General features: G+C 43.4%; 1 protein-coding gene and 1 long non-coding RNA gene across 2 annotated transcripts; both read left to right on the top strand.

Moving 5' to 3' along the window:
- Positions 1-260: 260 nt before the first annotated feature.
- Positions 261-19,048, top strand: LOC106586414 (uncharacterized). Its single transcript, XR_001324186.2, has 3 exons — positions 261-476; positions 18,734-18,919; positions 19,012-19,048. It is a non-coding gene; the product is annotated as an uncharacterized lncRNA (long non-coding RNA).
- A 28-nt stretch (positions 19,049-19,076) lies between these two features.
- On the top strand, positions 19,077-21,329 carry LOC106586409 (5-hydroxytryptamine receptor 1F-like). Its single transcript, XM_014173643.2, has 2 exons — positions 19,077-19,290; positions 19,482-21,329. Exons 1-2 carry the CDS (start codon positions 19,139-19,141, stop codon positions 20,332-20,334), a joined length of 1,005 nt encoding a protein of 334 aa, XP_014029118.2. The 5' UTR covers positions 19,077-19,138; the 3' UTR covers positions 20,335-21,329.

Genomic DNA, 21,329 nt, shown 5'->3' with positions numbered 1-21,329 from the left:
TTAGAATATTAGGCCCGGGCTGAAAAGCTACTTTTTCACATTACGTTTTTTTGTGGGGGCAGGAGAATTAATGAATAGGCAACTCGAATGAACTTTGATCACTTTTCTTAGAATTTTTACATAGCAAAAAGTGTGAGAAAAAAACATTCATGCCAAGAGCTCAAAAAAGCACTGCCTATAGCTCAATTCCCTGGCTATTGAGCGCTGCTGGTGCACGATATTAAATGTTGGAGGACCACCCGTGCGCGTGCGGGCTCCCAATTGCGCATTCGTGGATGGCGCGAGTGCGTCAGTAACCAAAGAGGGTCGCAGTGTAGAGTAGATCTATATGATATATATCACCTGCTCGCTACCTCCTCCGCCCCGCTCAAACACCCAAACCCCGGTCAGGGAACGAAACACCCGTACATGAGCGGGAGGACACCATTCAGAAGATCAACCCACAACTAACAGCTTTATCGCCGTTGAGAACACAGGTGAGGAAATGCTGCGAGTTTATTCACGGCCGGTCGTTGTAATATTGCAAATTATAAATAATTTCACTTTCCGTGAGGTGTGAATTTTTGCAACCGAACACATAAGTTGAATGTGCGGGAATCCAAATGAATGGCTTGCTGCTGCAGGTGGCCTTGGAAGCATTTCCTTCCATTCACAGCATTATGTTTTAGCCTACTGAAATGACTCTTTTTAATTGTCTTGGAATTGAGAAATTATTATTTTAATGAACCCAAGATAGTAACCTTCTGACGACAGTTTCCCCTGAAAATGATCGTCCCTGGTCTTGTCTCACGGTCCCGTGCATTATGCATTTAATGAAGATAGGGCTTCTGCATCTGTTCCATAGTGATTTAAATAGAGTTCCTGTGCGGGCGGCTATTTAGATTGTCACTGGTTAACTAGCAGGGAGAGGAAATCTTCAACCCCCTCTCATCCTCCCTTCCCCTCCTCCTCTTTTCCCTTCATCCACTATCCTCCCATTCTTATAGCCTGGCTGTGTGTTTCTGTTTTAATTACTTATTTGACCCGTTCTCCAATGAGAGCAAGCATTCAGAGCAGTCCTGTAATGCAGGGTTTCCCAAACACGGTCCTGGGGCCCCACCTGGGTGCACATTTTGCTTGATGATGAGTTGGTTATTTGAATCAGCTGTGTAGTGCTAGGGAAGTAAACCAAACCCAGTGTTGGGGAAGCTACACTGTAAAACCTTCCCCTGTAAATTTACAGCATTGTACTGGCAGCAGAGTTGCCAGCTAAATAATGTGATTTTACTTAACAGCAGGGATGCTGTAAAAACATTTACATTAAGAAAAACAGTACTGCATTAAACAATACAGCATTATACATATAGACTCAATGGTTGCAAAAATGGGAAGAGGTCTGTCCATGGTAGGGTGTTGCTCTGCCTTCTTGACACCTCAGTCGACCAGACAGTTCCTAAAGGCCCTAGTTTTGTTGCACCTGGACTACTGCCCAGCTGTGTGGTCATGTGCGGCAAAGAAGGACATATCACACTTAGATGTACACGGAGGGAGTGTCAGTAACATTCACGTCAGTCTCTCCTGGCTCAAAGTTGAGGAGAGATTGACTGCATCATTATTGGTCTTTGTGCGAGGTATTGATGTGATGAAGGTACGGAACTGTCTGTTCAAGCTGTTGGCACACAGTTCAGACACTCATCGGTACAACACAAGACATGCAACCAGAGGTCTCTTCACAGTCCCCAGGTCCAGAGACTGGGAAGCGCACAGTATTAAATATCGGCATGACTACATGGAACTCCATGTAGCTCAAGTTAGCAATAACTTGAGTTAGCAATAAAACCAGTAATAAAAAAATAGATAAAATAACACCTTACTGCACAAAGGGGACTGTGAAGAGACACAGCCATTTAATATATATTGTATTGTAATTTGCACTGAATTATATATTAGACCTAGATATTGTGTGTACATACTGATATGTAGGCTATGTGTGACGTTTTAAATGTACAGCATGTATTTCAGTCCTTGACTAATAATCAAATCAAATCCAATTTTATTTGTCACATGTGCCGAAACAACAGGTGTATGTAGACCTTACTGTGAAATACTTTTTTACAAGCCCTTAACCAACAATACAGTTCAAGAAATAGAGTTCATAAAATATTGACTAAATAAACTAAAGTAAAAATATCTAATCAATCAAAAAGTAACACAAGAAATGTACATAACAATAACTAGGCTATATACAGTGGGTACCTAGTCAATTTGCGGGGGTACAGGTTAGTTGAGGTAATTTGTAAAGTGACTATGGATAGATAACAAACAGCGATTAGCAGCAGTGTAAAAACAAAGGGGGAGGGGTCAATGTAAATAGTCCAGATGGCCATTTGATTAGCTGTTCAGGAGTCTTATAGCTTGGGGGTAGAAGCTGTTAAGGAGCCTTTTGGTATTAGACTTGGCGCTCCGGTACCGCTTGCCGTGCGGTAGCAGAGAGAACAGTCTATGACTTGGGTGACTGGAGTCTTTGACAATATTTAGGGCCTTCCTCTGACACTGCCTAGTATATACAGTAGGTCCTGGATGTCAGGAAGCTTGGCCCCAGTGATGTACTGGGCCGTACGCACGACCCTCTGTAGCACCTTACAGTCAGATGTCGAGCAGTTGCCATACCAGGCGGTGATGTAACCGGTCAGGATGCTCTCGAAGGTGCAGCTGTAGAATTTGAGGATCTGAGGACCCATGCCAAATCTTTTCAGTCTCCTGAGGGGGTAAAGATGTTGTCGTGCCCTCTTCACAACTGTCTTGGTGTGTTTGGACCATGATAGTTTGTTGGTGATGTGTACACCAAGGAACTTGATACCCTCAACCCTGGTCTCTGACCTCCTCCCTATAGCCTGTCTCGGTGGTGATCAGGCCTACCACTGTTGTGTCGTCAGCAAACTTAATGATGGTGTTGGAGTGGTGCTTGGCCACTCCAACACACTCCAAAGCATCCTTCACTCAGGGAGTACAGGAGAGGACTAAGCACGCACCCCTGAGGGGCCCCAGTGTTGAGGATCAGCGTGGCATGTTCTGTACTTCTGTACTGTAATCATTACAGCAACACTGTATTATATAATTACAGTAATTTGCTGACAACTCTGCTGCCAGTATAATGCTGTATATTTACAGTACAGCATGTTACCGTAATCAGTGTACCAATACTCTTACTGATATATTTTTACTGTAATTGTAATGAATGCATGAATGAATGTATGACATTCCTTGAGGGGAGGCGGGGTTTGAATTTTAGTATTCTACTGTAATTGCATGGGATTGGTGCAAGCAGTTTGGCTGCTAAGTAATGTGTTTTTATATTACAGCGTATCAAATATATACACATCTGTATACATACACTACACTACCAAAAGTATGTGGACACCTGCTCGTCAAATATCTCATTGCAAAATCATGGACATTAATATGGAATTGGTCCCCCCCTTTGTGCTATAACAGCCTCTACTCTTCTGGGAAGGCTTTCCACTAAATGTTGGAACATTGCTGTGGGGACTTGCTTCCATTCAGCCACAAGAGCATTAGTAAGGTCGGCACTGATGTATGGTGATTAGGCCTGGCTTGCAATCGGTGTTCCAATTTATTCCAAAGGTGTTCGATGGGGTTCAGGTCAGGGCTCTGTGCAGGCCAGTTAAGTTCTTCCATACCGATCATGACAAACCATTTCTTTATGGACCTCGCTTTGTACACGGGGGCATTGTAGAGTTGATAGAGGTCAGTGTGTCAAATCCGAGGGCCTGCTGTCCGGACCTCTGGCAGTCTCTATGGGGGTACCACAGGGTTCAATTCTTGGGCCAACTCTTTTCTCTGTATACATCAATGATGTCGCTCTTGCTGCTGGTGAATCTCTGATCCACCTCTACGCAGACGACACCATTCTGTATACTTCTGGCCCTTCTTTGGACACTGTGTTAACAACCCTCCAGACGAGCTTCAATGCTCTTCAACCGATCGCTGCCTGCACCTGCCCGCCTGTCCAGCATCACTTCTCTGGACGGTTCTGACTTAGAATTTGTGGATAACTACAAATACCTAGGTGTCTGGTTAGACTGTAAACTCTCCTTCCAGACTCACATCAATCATCTCCAATCCAAAGTTAAATCTAGAATTGGCTTCCTATTTCGCAACAAAGCATCCTTCACTCATGCTGCCAAACATACCCTCGTAAAACTGACCATCCTACCAATCCTCGACTTCGGCGGTGTCATTTACAAAATAGCCTCCAATACCCTACTCAACAAGCTGGATGCAGTCTATCACAGTGCCATCCGTTTTGTCACCAAAGCCCCATATACTACCCACCACTGCGACCTGTACGCTCTCGTTGGCTGGCCTTCGCTTCATAATCGTCGCCAAACACATTGGCTCCAGGTCATCTACAAGACCCTGCTAGGTAAAGTCCCCCCTTATCTCCGCTCACTGGTCACCATAGCAGCACCCACCTGTAGCACGCGCTCCAGCAGGTATATCTCTCTGGTCACCCCTAAAGCCAACTCCTCCTTTGGTCGTCTCTCCTTCCAGTTCTCTGCTGCCAATGACTGGAACGAACTACAAAAATCTCTGAAACTGGAAACACTTATCTCCCTCACTAGCTTTAAGCACCAGCTATCAGAGCAGCTCTCAGATCACTGCACCTGTACATAGCCCATCTATAATTTAGCCCAAACTACTACCTCTTCCCCTACTGTATTTATTTATTTTATTTATTATTTTTGCTCCTTTGCACCATATTATTTATATTTTAACTTTGAACTTTCTTCAAATTATAATTCTACCATTCCAGTGTTTTACTTGCTATACTTTATTTACTTTGCCACCATGGCCTTTTTTTGCCTTTACCTCCCTTATCTCACATCATTTGCTCACATTGTATATAGTCTTATTTTTGTCTACCGTATCATTGATTGTATGTTGTTTTACTCCATGTGTAACTCTGTGTTTTTGTATGTTGTCGAACTGCTTTGCTTTATCTTGGCCAGGTCGCAATTGTAAATGAGAACTTGTTCTCAACTTGCCTACCTGGTTAAATAAAGGTGAAATAAATAAATAAATAAATAAATAAAAAATTGTCATGCTGAAACAGGAGAGGGCCTTACTCAAACTGTTGCCACAAAGTTGGAAGCACAGAATCGTCTGGAATGTCATTGTATGCAGATTTGTCCGTTGGACTGCCAAATGAGAAGAATGGGAGAAACTCCCCAAATACAGGTGTGCTAAGATTGTAGCTTCATACCCAACAAGACTTGAGGCGGTAATTGCTGCCAAAGGTGCTTTAACAAAGTACAGAGTAAAGGGTCTGAATACTTATATAAATGTGATTTTTTTTTTAAATATATAAATTAGCAAAAATGTCTAAAACCTGTTTTTGCTTTGTCATTATGGGGTATTGTGTGTAGTTTGAGGGGGAAAAAAACAATTGAATAAATGTTTTAATAAGGCTGTAACATAACAAAATGTCAAAAGGTGAAGGGGTCTGAATACTTTCCGAATGCACTGTATACAGTGACTACTGTGCCAAACAGTCAAGTCATGGCAAATACTCAACCATTTAAAGGTCAATTGGTTTTTTCCTAAAATCATTAGTTGAAAATGTTCAATAAAAAATTCTATCCATAATTAAACATTCCAAATAATAAACAATTCAAACAATAAGTAATCAATCAATTCAAATTAGGCAAACCAAATAGTCATCCAATCAAACAAAAGCAAAAGCAATCAATCAAAAATAATCCGAAAAATATGTCAGTCTATTCATACAGTCCGTCAGTCTTGCTGCCACTCCAATCTGTCCCCTTTACACATGTAATTGTTGGAGCACTACTATCACATATCAGTTAAACTCTCACTCACGGGTGCAACAAATGTAGCCTCTTACAATGCACGCTTCAAAATATGTTAATGAGACAGAAACAACAATACCATGCACCCACTAATGGCCAATGTTTTTGGCTCTAAAAAATCAGTTGTACAACAAATGTGTCTTCTGCATTTAACCCAACCTCTGAATCAGAGGGGTGCGGGGGCTTCCTTAATCGACATCCACATCTTTGGCGCCCGGGGCACAGATTTTCACCTTGTCAGCTCAGGGGTTCAATCCCACAACCTTTCGGTTACTGGCCCAACACTCTAACCACTAAGCTACCTGCCGTACTGTAATCTGTGTGGTGGAATTAAATTACATAGTAAAACACGTAACTTGTTTTTGCGGTAACTTACTAGCAACCAATAAGTTACTGTAAAAAAAAGTACAGTATGTTACTGTAAATTCCAAATAAACTTTGGTTTAACAGTACATTGCTGTAAAGAAAGCACTTCTTTACAGTAATGTACTGTTAAACCAAAGTTTCTTCGAAATCAATATTTGAAATTGCCCGAACAGCAATCTTAAATGTATTTAGAATTTTGTTTCATCAATACAACGCATTAAAACTAAAAGCAGATTTACCTAGCTCGGTGTAGACCCTAGGGACCTCTAGAGGTAGCTATTCCTGTGAACGGGTTAGGCAAGTCAGGTGTCTATACTTCAACATCAAAGTTAGATAAGATGGAAGTTTATGACGTAGGGCCTTGTAAACAAAAAGGGAGTAATGTAGAGATCTACGAGTTTTTAGCGGTCCATCCAACCTTTTGATACAGGATGCAGTGATGAGTATCAAAACTGCACTATGGTAGATGGCATCCAAAGGTTTAAGAGTAGGAGCAGCTGCACTTTGATGAATAATATCACCATAATCAAGAACAAATAAAAAGGTTGACTGAATAATCTGCTTCCTACTGCTTAGAGAAAGGCACAATCTGTTTCTGTAGAAATAGCTAATTTAACAGAGCTCTTTAACCAGCTCCTCTATATGTTTTTTAAATGTCAAATCCATATCAATCAAAATGCCTAAGTTTTATATGTGGGAACACGTTCGATTGGAGAACCATCTAATGAGTGAACATGTAGTTCATCTGAAACATTCTTACGAGAGTTTGAAAATAACATGCATTTCATTTTGCCTATATTAAGCACAAGTTTTAAAATCAGCAAGGGATTCCTGCATGGCTATAAAATCTGACTAGTTTTTACACAGCCAGATCAACAGTCGGGGCAATAGCATCCCTAATACTATCATTCGCATATAGATGAAGTTTACAGTTAACAGATTGACCAGTGGTGTTTATATAAATAGTGAAGAGTACTGGTCCCAAAATCGACCCCTGTGGTACACCTTTATGTACTTCAAGACATTCAGACTTAACCCCATCAATCACGATGGCCTGAGTTCTGTCACTAAAATAATCATGAAACCATGAACAGGTGTCAGAGCTCAGGCCTATCGAGGACAACAAATTCAATAAAATAGCATGATCAACAGTTTCAAAAGCTTTTGACAGGTCCACAAACAAAGCAGCACATTTCATTTTAGTTTCTAAAGCATTGACAAGATCGTTAACAACTATAGTGGTTGCTGTAATAGTGCAATGCCCAGGCCTAAACCCTGATTGGTTTACATTCAAAATACATTTCTCTGATTAAAAAAGAGCAAAGTTGTACATTTACTAATGATTCAAAAATCCTTGCTTGACAAGGGAGCCTTGAAAAAAGTCGCCAATTATTAAGATCACTACTATCCTCGCCCTTATGGAGTGACCGCTCATTAGCTGATTTCCATACTTTTTGAATATTTCCTGATAATGTTAAATACAAACTGTGGGTTATTGAGCCAACAATGATGGGCACTGCACACTTAAGCAGACCGGGATCAAATTGGTTGGCCCCTGTGGATTTCTTGTTGTCTATTGCTAACAAAGCATCCAGGACTTATTTTTCTGTAAATAGCCTAAAAGAAAAGCTTTGACTATAATTTCTGATAATTCAGCAAGTTTCCCCTATCAGCATCCAGCCCAATATCATTGTGAATAGGCTTAGAAGTTATTTAAAAAAGATAGCCCATTGAAATAAAATGGTGATTAAATGCATCAATGATGGCATTTTTTTTCTCATAATGAGGCCAGTGTCTGAATTAATTTGGTGTGGCAGAGAGGAGGAAGTAGAACCCTTCAGGGATTTGTGAAACATCTGCTTCCAACTCACACCCTCGAACACGTAGATCCCCTGAAAGCAGCTCACGTTCCAGCCCACACTCTCAAACACCTAGATCCCCTGAACGCAGCTCACTCTCCAGATCCCTATCACCTGAATTCTAATCACCTGTTCACACACCTGTATGTCATTATCACACACTATTTAGTTCAGTTCTTTGCACCCCATCACTGTGAGGTATTGTTTGTTTTGTGACACACGTCTTGCTGAGTGCTGTGGTTCCTGTAATTTACTCCTCCCGTGTATGATAGATTTTGCCTGCCTCACTAATGACATCTTTTGCCTATTCCCTGCCTGTATATTTCCTGTTGTCTACCTATTGCCTGATCTCCCGGCCTACATTACTAGCCTTTTCCCTGCCGGTACTGTTGCCTTTTTGGACCCCCTGTGTATGACCTTCTGCCTGCCCCTGGACCCAGCTACCTGCCTCCCCTGTGGTCCTTTACAATAAACACCTGCTGCGCCCTGTGCTTGAAACCAGCTCTCTGTCTCCCATGGTGTTCATTACAATTTGATAGTTTTCAAAAATATTGCCAGGTTCGCAGAGCGGTTATATAGTAATCAGATTTAGCCTTTCTGATTTGTCTTACACAGTGACTCTTCAGTTGCTTAAAAGCTTGCCAGTCTGGGACTAAGCCTGTGTTTCTGGACTTGACCCAAGCATCATCTCTTTGATGAGTGACTTCTGACAATTCTGGAGTGTACCAGGCATTTGATCTACCTTTTAACCCTTATTTTGTTTTAAGGAAGCATGATTATCCACAATAGTATTGAAGACATCTGCAAAAAGGCTCAAAGCTAAATCAGGTTCAGGGATAGCGGAAATGCAATCAATGTCACTAAAATAAAGATAATGTAAAAAAGCCTGTCCACGTAAGCGTTTAAAGTTCCTCTAGGTGATTACACGAGGCTTTGATTTTTGTATTCTCACATCTCCAACACAAACAACTGGGAAATGGTCTTTAATGTCTTGGGCAAAGACATCAGTAGAACTCTGATGTATTCATTAAAATAAGATCAGAGTTGACTTTGAAGGATCTCAAGGGTTGGGCCGCGTAGGCTTAGTCACCAGCTGGGTTCGATTTAGATCATCACACATGTCTTTAAGATTGTCTGAAGCCTGCATTTCTCAATCAGAATTTAGGTCACCCAGAATAATGTCTTCTGATTTAATAAAAGAAGACAAAGTAGTTAACTCCCTGAGTGCACAAAGGTAAGCCGAGGGACGACGGTAGACCCCTACCAGCTTCATGCGTCTCACCCGACAGCATGCGTAGTCGCAGTAGTCATAAGCTATTACTGTAAAGAAATACAGTATGTTAGAGTAATTTTTGCAAGAGGCTTCCAATTACAGTTATTAACAGTATGTTTCTGCATTTTACCCATAATGCACTTCAATCTGTAGCATTAATTCTGTAAAACACAGAAGTTTTTTTTACCATGCATTCTACAGTGTTTTACTGTTGAAATTACAGAAAAGTCTTAGTGTATTCTGAAAATATGGTTTACCAAGCCACCAATTAGATATGTTGGGAGTACTGTAAGAGTGTTAAGCAGCTGCACAGTTCAGAGTCAGACATTATCTGACAACTGTTTTCTCATTAAAGTCAGGCAGACAGTCATGCACTGATACCTCAGCACTCAGCCTGTCAAGAAAACAAACACTGAGGGAGAGAAGAGTGAATCTGGGGTGGTGGGAAGAGCACTTATTTCTTGTGTATGTGTGTGTTTCCATGCTCTGTGTGAAAATCCTTGGTGAAAGTGTGGCAAATCTTTGCTTCAGAGCCATCCTCCCATTGACTCTCTCCACAGCTCCTCAGCTCACATCCCAGACTAGTCTTCCCTTTGAGAGGAGAGCTCTGGGGAAGGTGAGACTCTGGGGAACCAGGCTTCCATCCCAACTGAATAGGACAGATTGGCACCATGTTGTTTTGACAAACTGTGACTTGACTTCATCTCCTCCCTGCCTCTGGTGATGAGAACAGTTCATCTGTAGTCTTTTCTGTTGTAACTGAGGCTGAGGAAGCAGGATAGAGGGAGGGAAAAAGGAAGAGAGTGAGGGAGGGGAATCTGAAACAGACTTTGTACTATTCATCCATCATAGATTCAGGCAATGGCAGGAATATTTTAATAGTAAAGACTAAAGAGTTCAGAAGAGCAAGCCTCAAACCTAGAGGCAGTGAGGATATTGAGTTTTGAAAAGTCAGTGTCTCAGTCAAACCCTGTTGTCTCTCAAAGAGAGAGAGACAGACAGAGAGAAATAGAGAGAGATACAACCATGACTAAACAGCATGATTAGGGAGCCGTTGTTGATCAATGCCATGAAGGGTCAGCAGGGTCTTTGATACACCCGAAAGAGAGAGAGATGTTTCCTGCCTCGTTTGTGTATAGCTTTGATCCTGCAATTAATGATATTACCCAAAAACCTCCTCTGCACCTCTATGGTCTCACTATTAAGTTACTGTTGAAATGTTTTGGTCTAAATGACTCCCAGGGTCCCGTGGCAGAGAGCAACGTGGTGTGAATACTGATCTCTTCCAGGGCCCTTTCCCCCTAAAGCAGCATTCTGCAGTTGCGACATCCATTTTTGGATGTACTTAAATTACTGATATATACCCATTGATTCTTGAAGAATATAACTTAGAGAAATGCCAATAAACTTAGTTCAACTGTCATATCCCACCATAACCCAAAATATAAGCTTGTTTTACTCCAATGTTTGTAAACCAAAGTAGTATAGCCTCGAAACATGGTTTAAAAAACATTTAGTATATATTGGATGGTCAGTTTTTGCATCTATAGCTCTGTCTGTGAATTTGAGAGCGGTTACATTTCTCCAGGCCCATCCCTCAGCTTTTTTACCAAAACAGTGGCGGGTAGGCGGGGTTTGCTTTGTTCTTGTTTCAATAGAGGATTGGCCCTTTCCAATCAAATTGTATTTGTCACATGCCAAATACAACAGGTGTAGACCTTAACGTGAAATGCTTACTTACATGCCCAACAATGCAGTTCAAGAAATAGAGTTAAGAAAATATTTACTAAATAAACTAGAGTGAAAAAATAAATAAAAATAACACAAGAAAAAAAGTAACAAGAAAATTACTGAACAATAATGAGGCTATATACAGGGGGTACCGGTACCGAGTCAATATGTGGGGCTATAGGTTAGTCGAGGTAATTTGTAAAGTGACTATGCATAGATGATAAACAGCGAGTAGCAGCAGTGTAAAAACAAATAGTCTGGGTGGCCATTTGATTCGTTGTTCAGCAGTCTTCTGGCTTGGGGGTAGAAGCTGTTAAGGAGCCTTTTGGTCTTAGACTTGGCGCTCCGGTACCGCTTGCCCGTGCGGTAGCAGAGAGAACAGTCTATGACTTGGGTGACTGGATTCTTTGACAATTTGTTGGGTCTTCCTTTGACACCGCCTAGTATATAGGTCCTGGATGTCAGGAAGCTTGGCCCCAGTGATGTACTGGGCCGTACGCACTACCCTCTGTAGCACCTTACAGTCAGATGTTGAGCAGTTGCCATACCAGGCGGTGATGTAACCGGTCAGGATGCTCTCGATGGTGAAGCTGTAGAATTTGAGGATCTGGGGACCCATGCCAAATCTTTTCAGTCTCCTGAGGGGGTAAAGATGTTGTCGTGCTCTCTTCACAACTGTCTTGGTGTGTTTGGACCATGATAGTTTGTTGGTGATGTTTTTGCTGCTGACTGCGGTGTTACTGGGGGACTGGGAGGATAAGTTCATTAGAGTTAACTGCACCTCAGCCCAAATAAATGCTTCATAGAGTTCAAGTAACAGACACATTTCGATATCAACTGTTCAGAGGAGACTGCGTGAATCAGGCCTTCATGGTTGAATTGCTGCAAAAAAACACTACTAAAGGACACCAATAAGAGAACATACTTGCTTGGGACAAGAAATACGAGCAATGGACATTAGAACCATGAAAATCTGTCCTTTGGTCTGATGAGTCCAAAATTGAGATGTTTGGTTCCAACCGCAGTGTCTTTGTGAGACGCAGAGTAGGTGAACAGATGATCTCCGCATGTGTGGTTCCCATCGTGAAGCATGGAGGAGGAGGTGTGATGGTGTGGGGGTGCTTTGCTGGTGACACTGTGATTTATTTAGAAAAAGGAACACTTAACCAGCATTGCTACCACAGCACTCTGCAGCGATACGCCATCCCATCTGGTTTGCGCTATCATTTGTTTTTCAACAGGACAATGACCCAACACACCTCCAGGCTGTGTACGGGATATTTGACCAAGAAAGAGAGTGATGGAGTGCTGCATCAGATGACCTGGCCTCTACAATCACCTGACCCCAACCCAATTGAGATGGTTTGGGATGAGTTGAACCGCAGAGTGAAGGAATAGCAGCCAACAAGTGCTCAGCATATGTGGAAACTCCTTCAAGACTGTTGGCAAAACATTCCTCATGAAGCTGGTGTGCAATGCTGTCATCATGGCAAAGGGTGGCTACTTTGAAGAATCTAAAATCTAAAATATATTTAGATTTAACACTTTTTTTTGCTTACTACATGATTCCATATATGTTATTTCATAGTTTTGATGTCTTCACTATTATTCTACAATGTAGAAAATAGTAAAATGTTTAGAAAAACCCTTGAATGAGTAGGTGTGTCCAAACTTTTGGCTGGTACTGTACGTAATAAAAACAGAGCATTACTATAATACTGTCATAGGAGGTTGGTGGCACCTTAATTGGGGAGGACAGGCTCATAGTAATGGCTGGAAAGGAATAAATGGAATGGAAACCATGTGTTTGATAGCATTTCATTTAATCCATTCCAGACATTATTTTGAGCTGTCCTCCCCTCAGCAGGTTTCGGAACGATCCACCGTTTTAGCAATGTTTCACTGTGTGTTTGTGTGTATTTAATGATATGTGAGTTTATCTGACTTGAGTTCTGCTTTTCTTCTATCAATCCTTCACAAATAGAATGTCAGAGTTTCTATGACAACTGTTCTTATTCCTTCCTGCAGAATGAGAGAAGGAATGTACTGTAATGGCATCACACCTATCGCACCCTGAAATGGTTTCTCACAGCTGACTGTAGAAATACACAACATAGAACAGATGTAGGCTCAGTACATGGTCAGACAGTAGACTGCAGAGACTGGATAATTATGTGTGAAGTAATTATTATCTTTCCGGTGTTTTTCATATTGAATGTATTATAGTGTACTGTTTTTTGTGTATTTGTATGCTGGCTTCACAAAATGAATTTCCATGTAAACGGACAATAAGGTACATCGTATCGGACAAGGTAATCAGCATGATGAGTTTCTTCACGGTCATGGGAAGCTGCTGAATGCACTTAGTTTCACTTTTTTTGATAAACAAAAAAGAAGAGGCAGCTATAGTGTGATGGCCACGTAACACAGCTAAATATCCCTATCCTCTTCACTTTCATTTGCACCAAACATTTCATTTGCACCAAACATTTAATGTCCGATGAAATAATGACCATAATTAGAAACATAGTCTTCATTTCAAATATCAAATAGACACCTTTATTGAATATTGATTTGTATATTGATGTTTATACAGGGCTCATCTGTAAAAAGACCTTGGTCTCAGCATGACTAATCATGTTAATGATCATATTAATGCTTAAAATCATGTTTATCCAACAGAAAATTGGAATAGATGCTTGATCATTTATATGTATCTTTAAAGCCTACCTGCCATTCCCTTTTATATTCTGTGTGCTTACCTTATGGCCTGAGTTAACCTGTGGAGTGGTGCCTGTTCTACTATGTAGACCTCAGTTAAATATGTATCTATGTTTGAGGTGGTAGAACAGTTTAACTTGTATTCATTTACAGACCTTTAAGTTCTCTTTATGCACTATGGTTTTGATTTCTCTTACTTTGTAATCAACGTCAAGTTTCAGAAAATAAAACCCCTAATATTTGCATCCGACTCAATTGTCTCTTGTTGCCTGTTGGTTGTCCCTTACATAAGATTTCATCCTCAGACAGACAGACAGACAGACAGACAGACAGACAGACAGACAGACAGACAGACAGACAGACAGACAGACAGACAGACAGACAGACAGATGCTTTATGTCTACTCCAGTTTTTAGTGGTTGGATGGACAGATGGAGGTTGCAGGGAGAGGGAGGGGAAACATTTTTGAAAGATTGATGCACTAGTGCATTCTCCAAGCCTTGGCTGAAACAGGTCTGTTTAAATCCCAGTTCAATCTGCAGTCTGTTAAAATAGTCCCCCTCAGCTTTGCATCTCCATAGGGACATGTCAGTGACTCTACCAGTCCTAGTGCTTCAATCCACAGATTGACGTTTAAATGGGTGCATTCCAATTACACAGCACCAGGTATCGGTCCCTATAATTTCCTGCTTTGTAAACCTCATGCACAAACATGTATCGCTCTCTGACTGAGCAGTGCTCCACTGATTGCTGTAAGGGAAAGACTTTATTGCAGCAGGAGGCGCAGGTTCTTCCTTTGCTGCTGCTGGAAGATTGCCTCACTGAAGACTGTCAATCAACACACACAGACACACACACACACTGACAGACTGAAGCTGACAGGTTTAAATGAACCACTCTGGTGAGAAACACTTCATACGTAAATACAGTGCATTACTAGATTACAGTGCATGTTGTTCCTTGACTTTAAATGAGTAGAAGTATTCTATATATTGAGTCAACTCTAGAGGAACAAATTCACAGACAGCTGATATGCTGACAGACAGGAGAGAGATCTATGCAGCTGTTTGTGTGCGTGCATGTGCATGCATTTAATGATGTGTGAGTTTATCTGACTTGAGTTGTGCTTTTCTTCAGTCCGTCCTTCACAAAAAGAAAGTCAGAGTTGCTATGACAACTGTTCTATGACAACTTCTCACAGCTGACTGTAGAAATATACATTACATTACATTACATTTAAGTCATTTAGCAGACGCTCTTATCCAGAGCGACTTACAAAATGGTGCATTCACCTTATGATATCCAGTGGAACAACCACTTTACAATAGTGCATCTAAATCTTTTAAGGGGGGGGTTAGAAGGATTACTTTATCCTATCCTAGGTATTCCTTAAAGAGGTGGGGTTTCAGGTGTCTCCGGAAGGTGGTGATTGACTCCGCTGTCCTGGCGTCGTGAGGGAGCTTGTTCCACCATTGGGGTGCCAGAGCAGCGAACAGTTTTGACTGGGCTGAGCGGGAACTGTGCTTCCTCAGAGGTAGGGGGGCCAGCAGGCCAGTGGTGGATGAACGCAGTGCCCTTGTTTGGGTGTAGGGCCTGATCAGAGCCTGAAGGTATGGAGGTGCCGTTCCCTTCACAGCTCCGTAGGCAATCACCATGGTCTTGTAGCGGATGCGAGCTTCAACTGGAAGCCAGTGGAGAGAGCGGAGGAGCGGGGTGACGTGAGAGAACTTGGGAAGGTTGAACACCAGACGGGCTGCGGCGTTCTGGATGAGTTGTAGGGGTTTAATGGCACAGGCAGGGAGCCCAGCCAACAGCGAGTTGCAGTAATCCAGACGGGAGATGACAAGTGCCTGGATTAGGACCTGCGCCGCTTCCTGTGTGAGGCAGGGTCGTACTCTGCGAATGTTGTAGAGCATGAACCTACAGGATCGGGTCACCGCCTTGATGTTAGTGGAGAACGACAGGGTGTTGTCCAGGATCACGCCAAGGTTCTTAGCACTCTGGGAGGAGGACACAAGGGAGTTGTCAACCGTGATGGCGAGATCATGGAACGGGCAGTCCTTCCCCGGGAGGAAGAGCAGCTCCGTCTTGCCGAGGTTCAGCTTGAGCTGGTGATCCGTCATCCACACTGATATGTCTGACAGACATGCAGAGATGCGATTCGCCGCCTGGTTATCAGAAGGGGGAAAGGAGAAGATTAATTGTGTGTCGTCTGCATAGCAATGATAGGAGAGACCATGTGAGGATATGACAGAGCCAAGTGACTTGGTGTATAGCGAGAATAGGAGAGGGCCTAGAACAGAGCCCTGGGGGACACCAGTGGTGAGAGCGCATGGTGCGGAGACAGATTCTCGCCACGCCACCTGGTAGGAGCGACCTGTCAGGTAGGACGCAATCCAAGCGTGGGCCGCGCCGGAGATGCCCAACTCGGAGAGGGTGGAGAGGAGGATCTGATGGTTCACAGTATCAAAGGCAGCAGATAGGTCTAGAAGGATGAGAGCAGAGGAGAGAGAGTTAGCTTTAGCAGTGCGGAGAGCCTCCGTGACACAGAGAAGAGCAGTCTCAGTTGAATGCCCAGTCTTGAAACCTGACTGATTAGGATCAAGAAGGTCATTCTGAGAGAGATAGCAGGAGAGCTGGCCAAGGACGGCACGTTCAAGAGTTTTGGAGAGAAAAGAAAGAAGGGATACTGGTCTGTAGTTGTTGACATCGGAGGGATCGAGTGTAGGTTTTTTCAGAAGGGGTGCAACTCTCGCTCTCTTGAAGACGGAAGGGACGTAGCCAGCGGTCAAGGATGAGTTGATGAGCGAGGTGAGGAAGGGGAGAAGGTCTCCGGAAATGGTTTGGAGAAGAGAGGAGGGGATAGGGTCAAGTGGGCAGGTTGTTGGGCGGCCGGCCGTCACAAGACGCGAGATTTCATCTGGTGAGAGAGGGGAGAAAGAGGTCAAAGCACAGGGTAGGGCAGTGTGAGCAGGACCAGCGGTGTCGTTTGACTTAGCAAACGAGGATCGGATATCGTCAACCTTCTTTTCAAAATGGTTGACGAAGTCATCCGCAGAGAGGGAGGAGGGGGGAGGGGGGGGGAGGATTCAGGAGGGAGGAGAAGGTAGCAAAGAGCTTCCTAGGGTTAGAGGCAGATGCTTGGAATTTAGAGTGGTAGAAAGTGGCTTTAGCAGCAGAGACAGAAGAGGAGAATGTAGAGAGGAGTGAGTGAAAGGATGCCAGGTCCGCAGGGAGGCGAGTTTTCCTCCATTTCCGCTCGGCTGCCCGGAGCCTTGTTCTGTGAGCTCGTAGTGAGTCGTCGAGCCACGGAGCAGGAGGGGAGGACCGAGCCGGCCTGGAGGATAGGGGACAGAGAAAATCAAAGGATGCAGAAAGGGAGGAGAGGAGGGTTGAGGAGGCAGAATCAGGAGATAGGTTGGAGAAGGTTTGAGCAGAGGGAAGAGATGATAGGATGGAAGAGGAGAGAGTAGCGGGAGAGAGAGAGCGAAGGTTGGGACGGCGCAATACCATCCGAGTAGGGGCAGAGTGAGAAGTGTTGGATGAGAGCAAGAGGGGAAAAGGATACAAGGTAGTGGTCGGAGATTTGGAGGGGAGTTGCAATGAGATTAGTGGAAGAACAGCATCTAGTAAAGATGAGGTCAAGCGTATTGCCTGCCTTGTGAGTAGGGGGGGAAGGTGAGAGGGTGAGGTCAAAAGAGGAGTATATACAATATATACAACATAGAACAGATGTAGGCTCAGTACATGGTCAGACAGTAGACCGCAGAGACTGGATAATTACACTGAGTGTACAAAACATTAGGAACAGCTGCTCTTTCCATAACAGACTGACCATGTGTATCCAAGTGAAAGCTATGATCCCTTATTGATATTACCTGTTAAATCCACTTCAATCAGTGTAGATGAAGAGGAGGAGACAATTAAAGAAGGATTTTTAAGCCTTGAGACAATTGAGACATCAGAGGGTGAATGGACAAGACAAAATATTGAAGTGCCTTTGAACAGGGTATGGTAGTAGGTACCAGGTGCACCGGTTTGAGTGTGTCAAGAACTGCAACGCTAGTGGGTTTTTCACGCTCAACAGTTTTCAGTGTTTATGAAGAATGCTCCACCACCCAAAGGACATTCAGCCAACTTGACACAACTGTGGGAAGCATTGGAGTCAACATGGGCCAGCATCCCTGAGGAACACTTTCGACACCTTGTAGAGTCCATGCCCCGACGAATTGACGCTGTTCTGAGGGCAAAACGGGGTGCAACTCAATATTAGGAAGGTGTTCCTAATGTTTTGTACACTTAGTGTATATGTGCATTAATTATTATGTTTCCAGTGTTTTCCATATTGAATGTATTAAAGTGTATTGTTTTTGTGTATTTGTATGCTGCCTTCACAAAGTGAATTTCCATGTAAATGGACAATAAAGTACAGTACATCATATGGAACAAGGAAATGAGCATGATGAGTGTCTTTAGGGTCATATGAAAGCTGCTGAATTCCCTTTCAATTCTTAACTGATCAACTCAAAATAAGTGGTAGCTAGAGTACAGAGATACAAGTATATACACACACACACACACACACACACACACACAGATGAGCGTCTGCTTTTGTGCAGATTGTACCGCCTTTGATCCGTGATTGCACCTTGTGTATGCTTGTGTGCGTGTGCGTGTGTGCATGTGATGATGGTCACGGCTTTGATCAGAGATCGCATCAGGGGTGTGTGTGTGTGTGTGTCTGTGTGTGTGTGGGTGGGTGGATGGATGGATGGATGGGTGGGTGTTATGAAATCAGCGGCTGGACTCTCATTGGTGATTATTTTTCCACTGACTGTTTCTCCCTCCCTCTCTCTCTCTTTCTCTCTCGTTCTCTCTCTCCCCCTCCTTTCCTCCCTTTCTTTTTCCAGGTGTCTGTGTGAGATATTGGTTGAGTCCAGAGATACCAGAAAGAAGCTACTGACACTGAGGTTACTGCTGGAGAGGGCACACCAATGAACACACATCACAAAGGTACACACAGATTATACAGCTATGGAGGATTACGTTTCATTCATCATCTGCCTGGTCTCTCTGAAGTCCTACATGGTTTGAGTGTGAGTACCTTTTAAACTCTTGCGCATCGGTCATCTATACTGCTAGCCTTGGTGCAGACCCTTATCTTCCTCTTGTCTCCTCTCCTCTCTAGGATGGACTTGTCTAACGGTACAGAGGGGGTCTTCTCCCTGGGTGGGGGGGGTGAGGAGGGGGATGGGGGTTCTATAACCCCACCAAGTAAAATCATCCTCAGCCTCACCCTGTCCCTGCTCGCTGTCATGACAATGGTTATCAACTCCCTGGTGATCACAGCCATCATCGTAACCAGAAAGTTACATCACCCGGCCAACTATCTGATCTGCTCTCTGGCGGTGACGGACCTGCTGGTGGCCATCTTGGTCATGCCCTTCAGCATCCTCTACATACAGAGGTAGCTACAAAGATTCAATAAATGATTGCACAATTGATTGATTTGTCTTTCAGCATAAAGTGTCTTACAGCTTTTCAGATGCCCATATAGACTTAAAAGACATGTTATCAAAGTATACAGTTTGTGATCAAAATAATAATAAAGTGAAGTCACAAGCATAATCACTATCAATATTCTGTCTGAATCCTCAGGGAAAGCTGGGTGATGGGAGAGGCTGTGTGTAATGTTTGGCTGAGTGTTGACATCACCTGCTGCACTTGTTCCATCCTCCACCTGGCAGCCATCGCTCTGGACCGCTACTGGGCCATCACTGACGCAGTGGAGTACTCACGCAAACGCACCGGCATCCGAGCTGGCATCACTGTCGCCGTAGTCTGGTTCCTGTCCGTCCTCATATCCCTTCCCCCTCTGCTGTGGAGGAACCATGGTGGGGGGCCAGAGGAGGACCAGTGTCTGATAACGCACCACCATATCGCCTTTACCCTCTACTCCACTTTGGGAGCCTTCTATATTCCCCTGCTCCTCATCCTCATCCTCTACTATAAGATATACAGAGCAGCTCAGACTCTGTTCCTCCGCAGGGGGGCCAGCAGAGCCAGCCAACACTCCTCCATGGTCAACGGAACCACCCTCCCCTCCTGCCCCACTGACGGAGACCCCCAGAACCCCCCGGAAAAGTCCTACTCAGACCCCTCCACGGAGGGCGACCGCGTGCGCATTGCCGTAAAAAGTCCCCAGAGCGAGTCGAGGCGGGAGCGTGAGTGTTCGTTGAGACGGCAGCGTATCTCAGGGACCAGGGAGCGACGTGCTGCGTCTACGTTAGGACTGATACTGGGGGCCTTCGTGGTCTGCTGGATGCCTTTCTTCCTGAAGGAGGTGATCGTCAACACGTGTGGCTCCTGCAGCACCTCCATGGAGCTGGCTGACTTCCTCACCTGGCTGGGGTACCTCAACTCCCTTATCAACCCTCTCATCTACACTATCTTCAACGAAGACTTTAAGAAGGCCTTCCAGAGACTGGTCAGGTGTAGGCTTCGCCTCTGACACAGGCAGAGAGGACACACATTTGTATTTTATTTAACCTTTATTTAGGCAGGGGGGAGTCCCATTTAGACAAAGGTACCTCAAACATACAATTATCTGTAGGGTCCCTAAGTCGAACAGTGAATATCAAACACAGATTCAACCACAAAGACCAGGGAGGTTTTCCAATGTCTCGCAAAGAAGGGCACCTATTGGTAGAAAATGACATTGAATATCCATTTGAGCATGGTGAAGTTATTAATTACAGTTTGGAGGGTGTATCAATACACCCAGTCACTACAAAGATACAGGCGTCCTTCATAACTCAGTTGCCGGAGAGGAAGGAAACCGCGATTTCACCACAAGGTCAATGCTGACTTTTAAACAGTTACAGAGTTTAAAGGTGAAATATTCAGAAATCACTCCGCCATTTCCTGGTTGCTAAAATTCTAATACTTCGCCTAATTTTAGTTTGTGACAAAACAAGCAATTTATAGCGTAGAGAATCATTGCACCATCTAAACCGCTGTGAAAAATCTTTACAATAACCAAAATATTGTATTTTCAACTGTTTGAAGCTGGTGTACATAAAAAGTAAAAGACGCAAAAACGATACTTAAGAACGGGAAGCATAGAAATAGAACACAGAACAGATCTACCGCTTCTTACATTTGCGTTCAATGAGAATGACAGTCTATAACTCACATTTCTATGTGCAAAACCATAATGACAAACTAAGTATCAACCCCCTGAGTCAATACATGTTAGAATCAACTTTGGCAGCAATTACATCAGTGACTCTTTCTGGGTAAGTCTCAGAGAGCTTTGCACACCTGGATTGTACAATATTTGCACGTTCTTAAAAAAAGTATTCAAGCTCTGTCAAGTTGGTTGTTGATCATTGCTAGACAGTCATTTTCAAGTCTAGTCATATATTTTCAAGTCGATTTAAGTCAAAACTATAACTAGGCCACTCAGGAACATTCAATGGCGTCTTGGTAAGCAACTCCAGTGTA

The sequence above is a fragment of the Salmo salar genome, chromosome ssa25 (genome assembly GCF_905237065.1).
Source record: "Salmo salar chromosome ssa25, Ssal_v3.1, whole genome shotgun sequence".
Lineage (NCBI taxonomy): Eukaryota > Metazoa > Chordata > Actinopteri > Salmoniformes > Salmonidae > Salmo > Salmo salar.
Note: the sequence above shows the minus strand (reverse complement) of the source record. Positions and strands in the feature narration are given on the sequence as shown.

What these genes read in the sequence shown, in the direction of transcription:
- LOC106586409 (XM_014173643.2), top strand. Translation starts at nt 19,139, where the DNA reads ATGACAATGGTTATCAACTCCCTGGTGATCACAGCCATCATCGTAACC. An exon ending in AGCATCCTCTACATACAGAG is followed by an intron (nt 19,291 to 19,481) that starts GTAGCTACAAAG and finishes CTGAATCCTCAG; the next exon opens with GGAAAGCTGGGTGATGGGAG.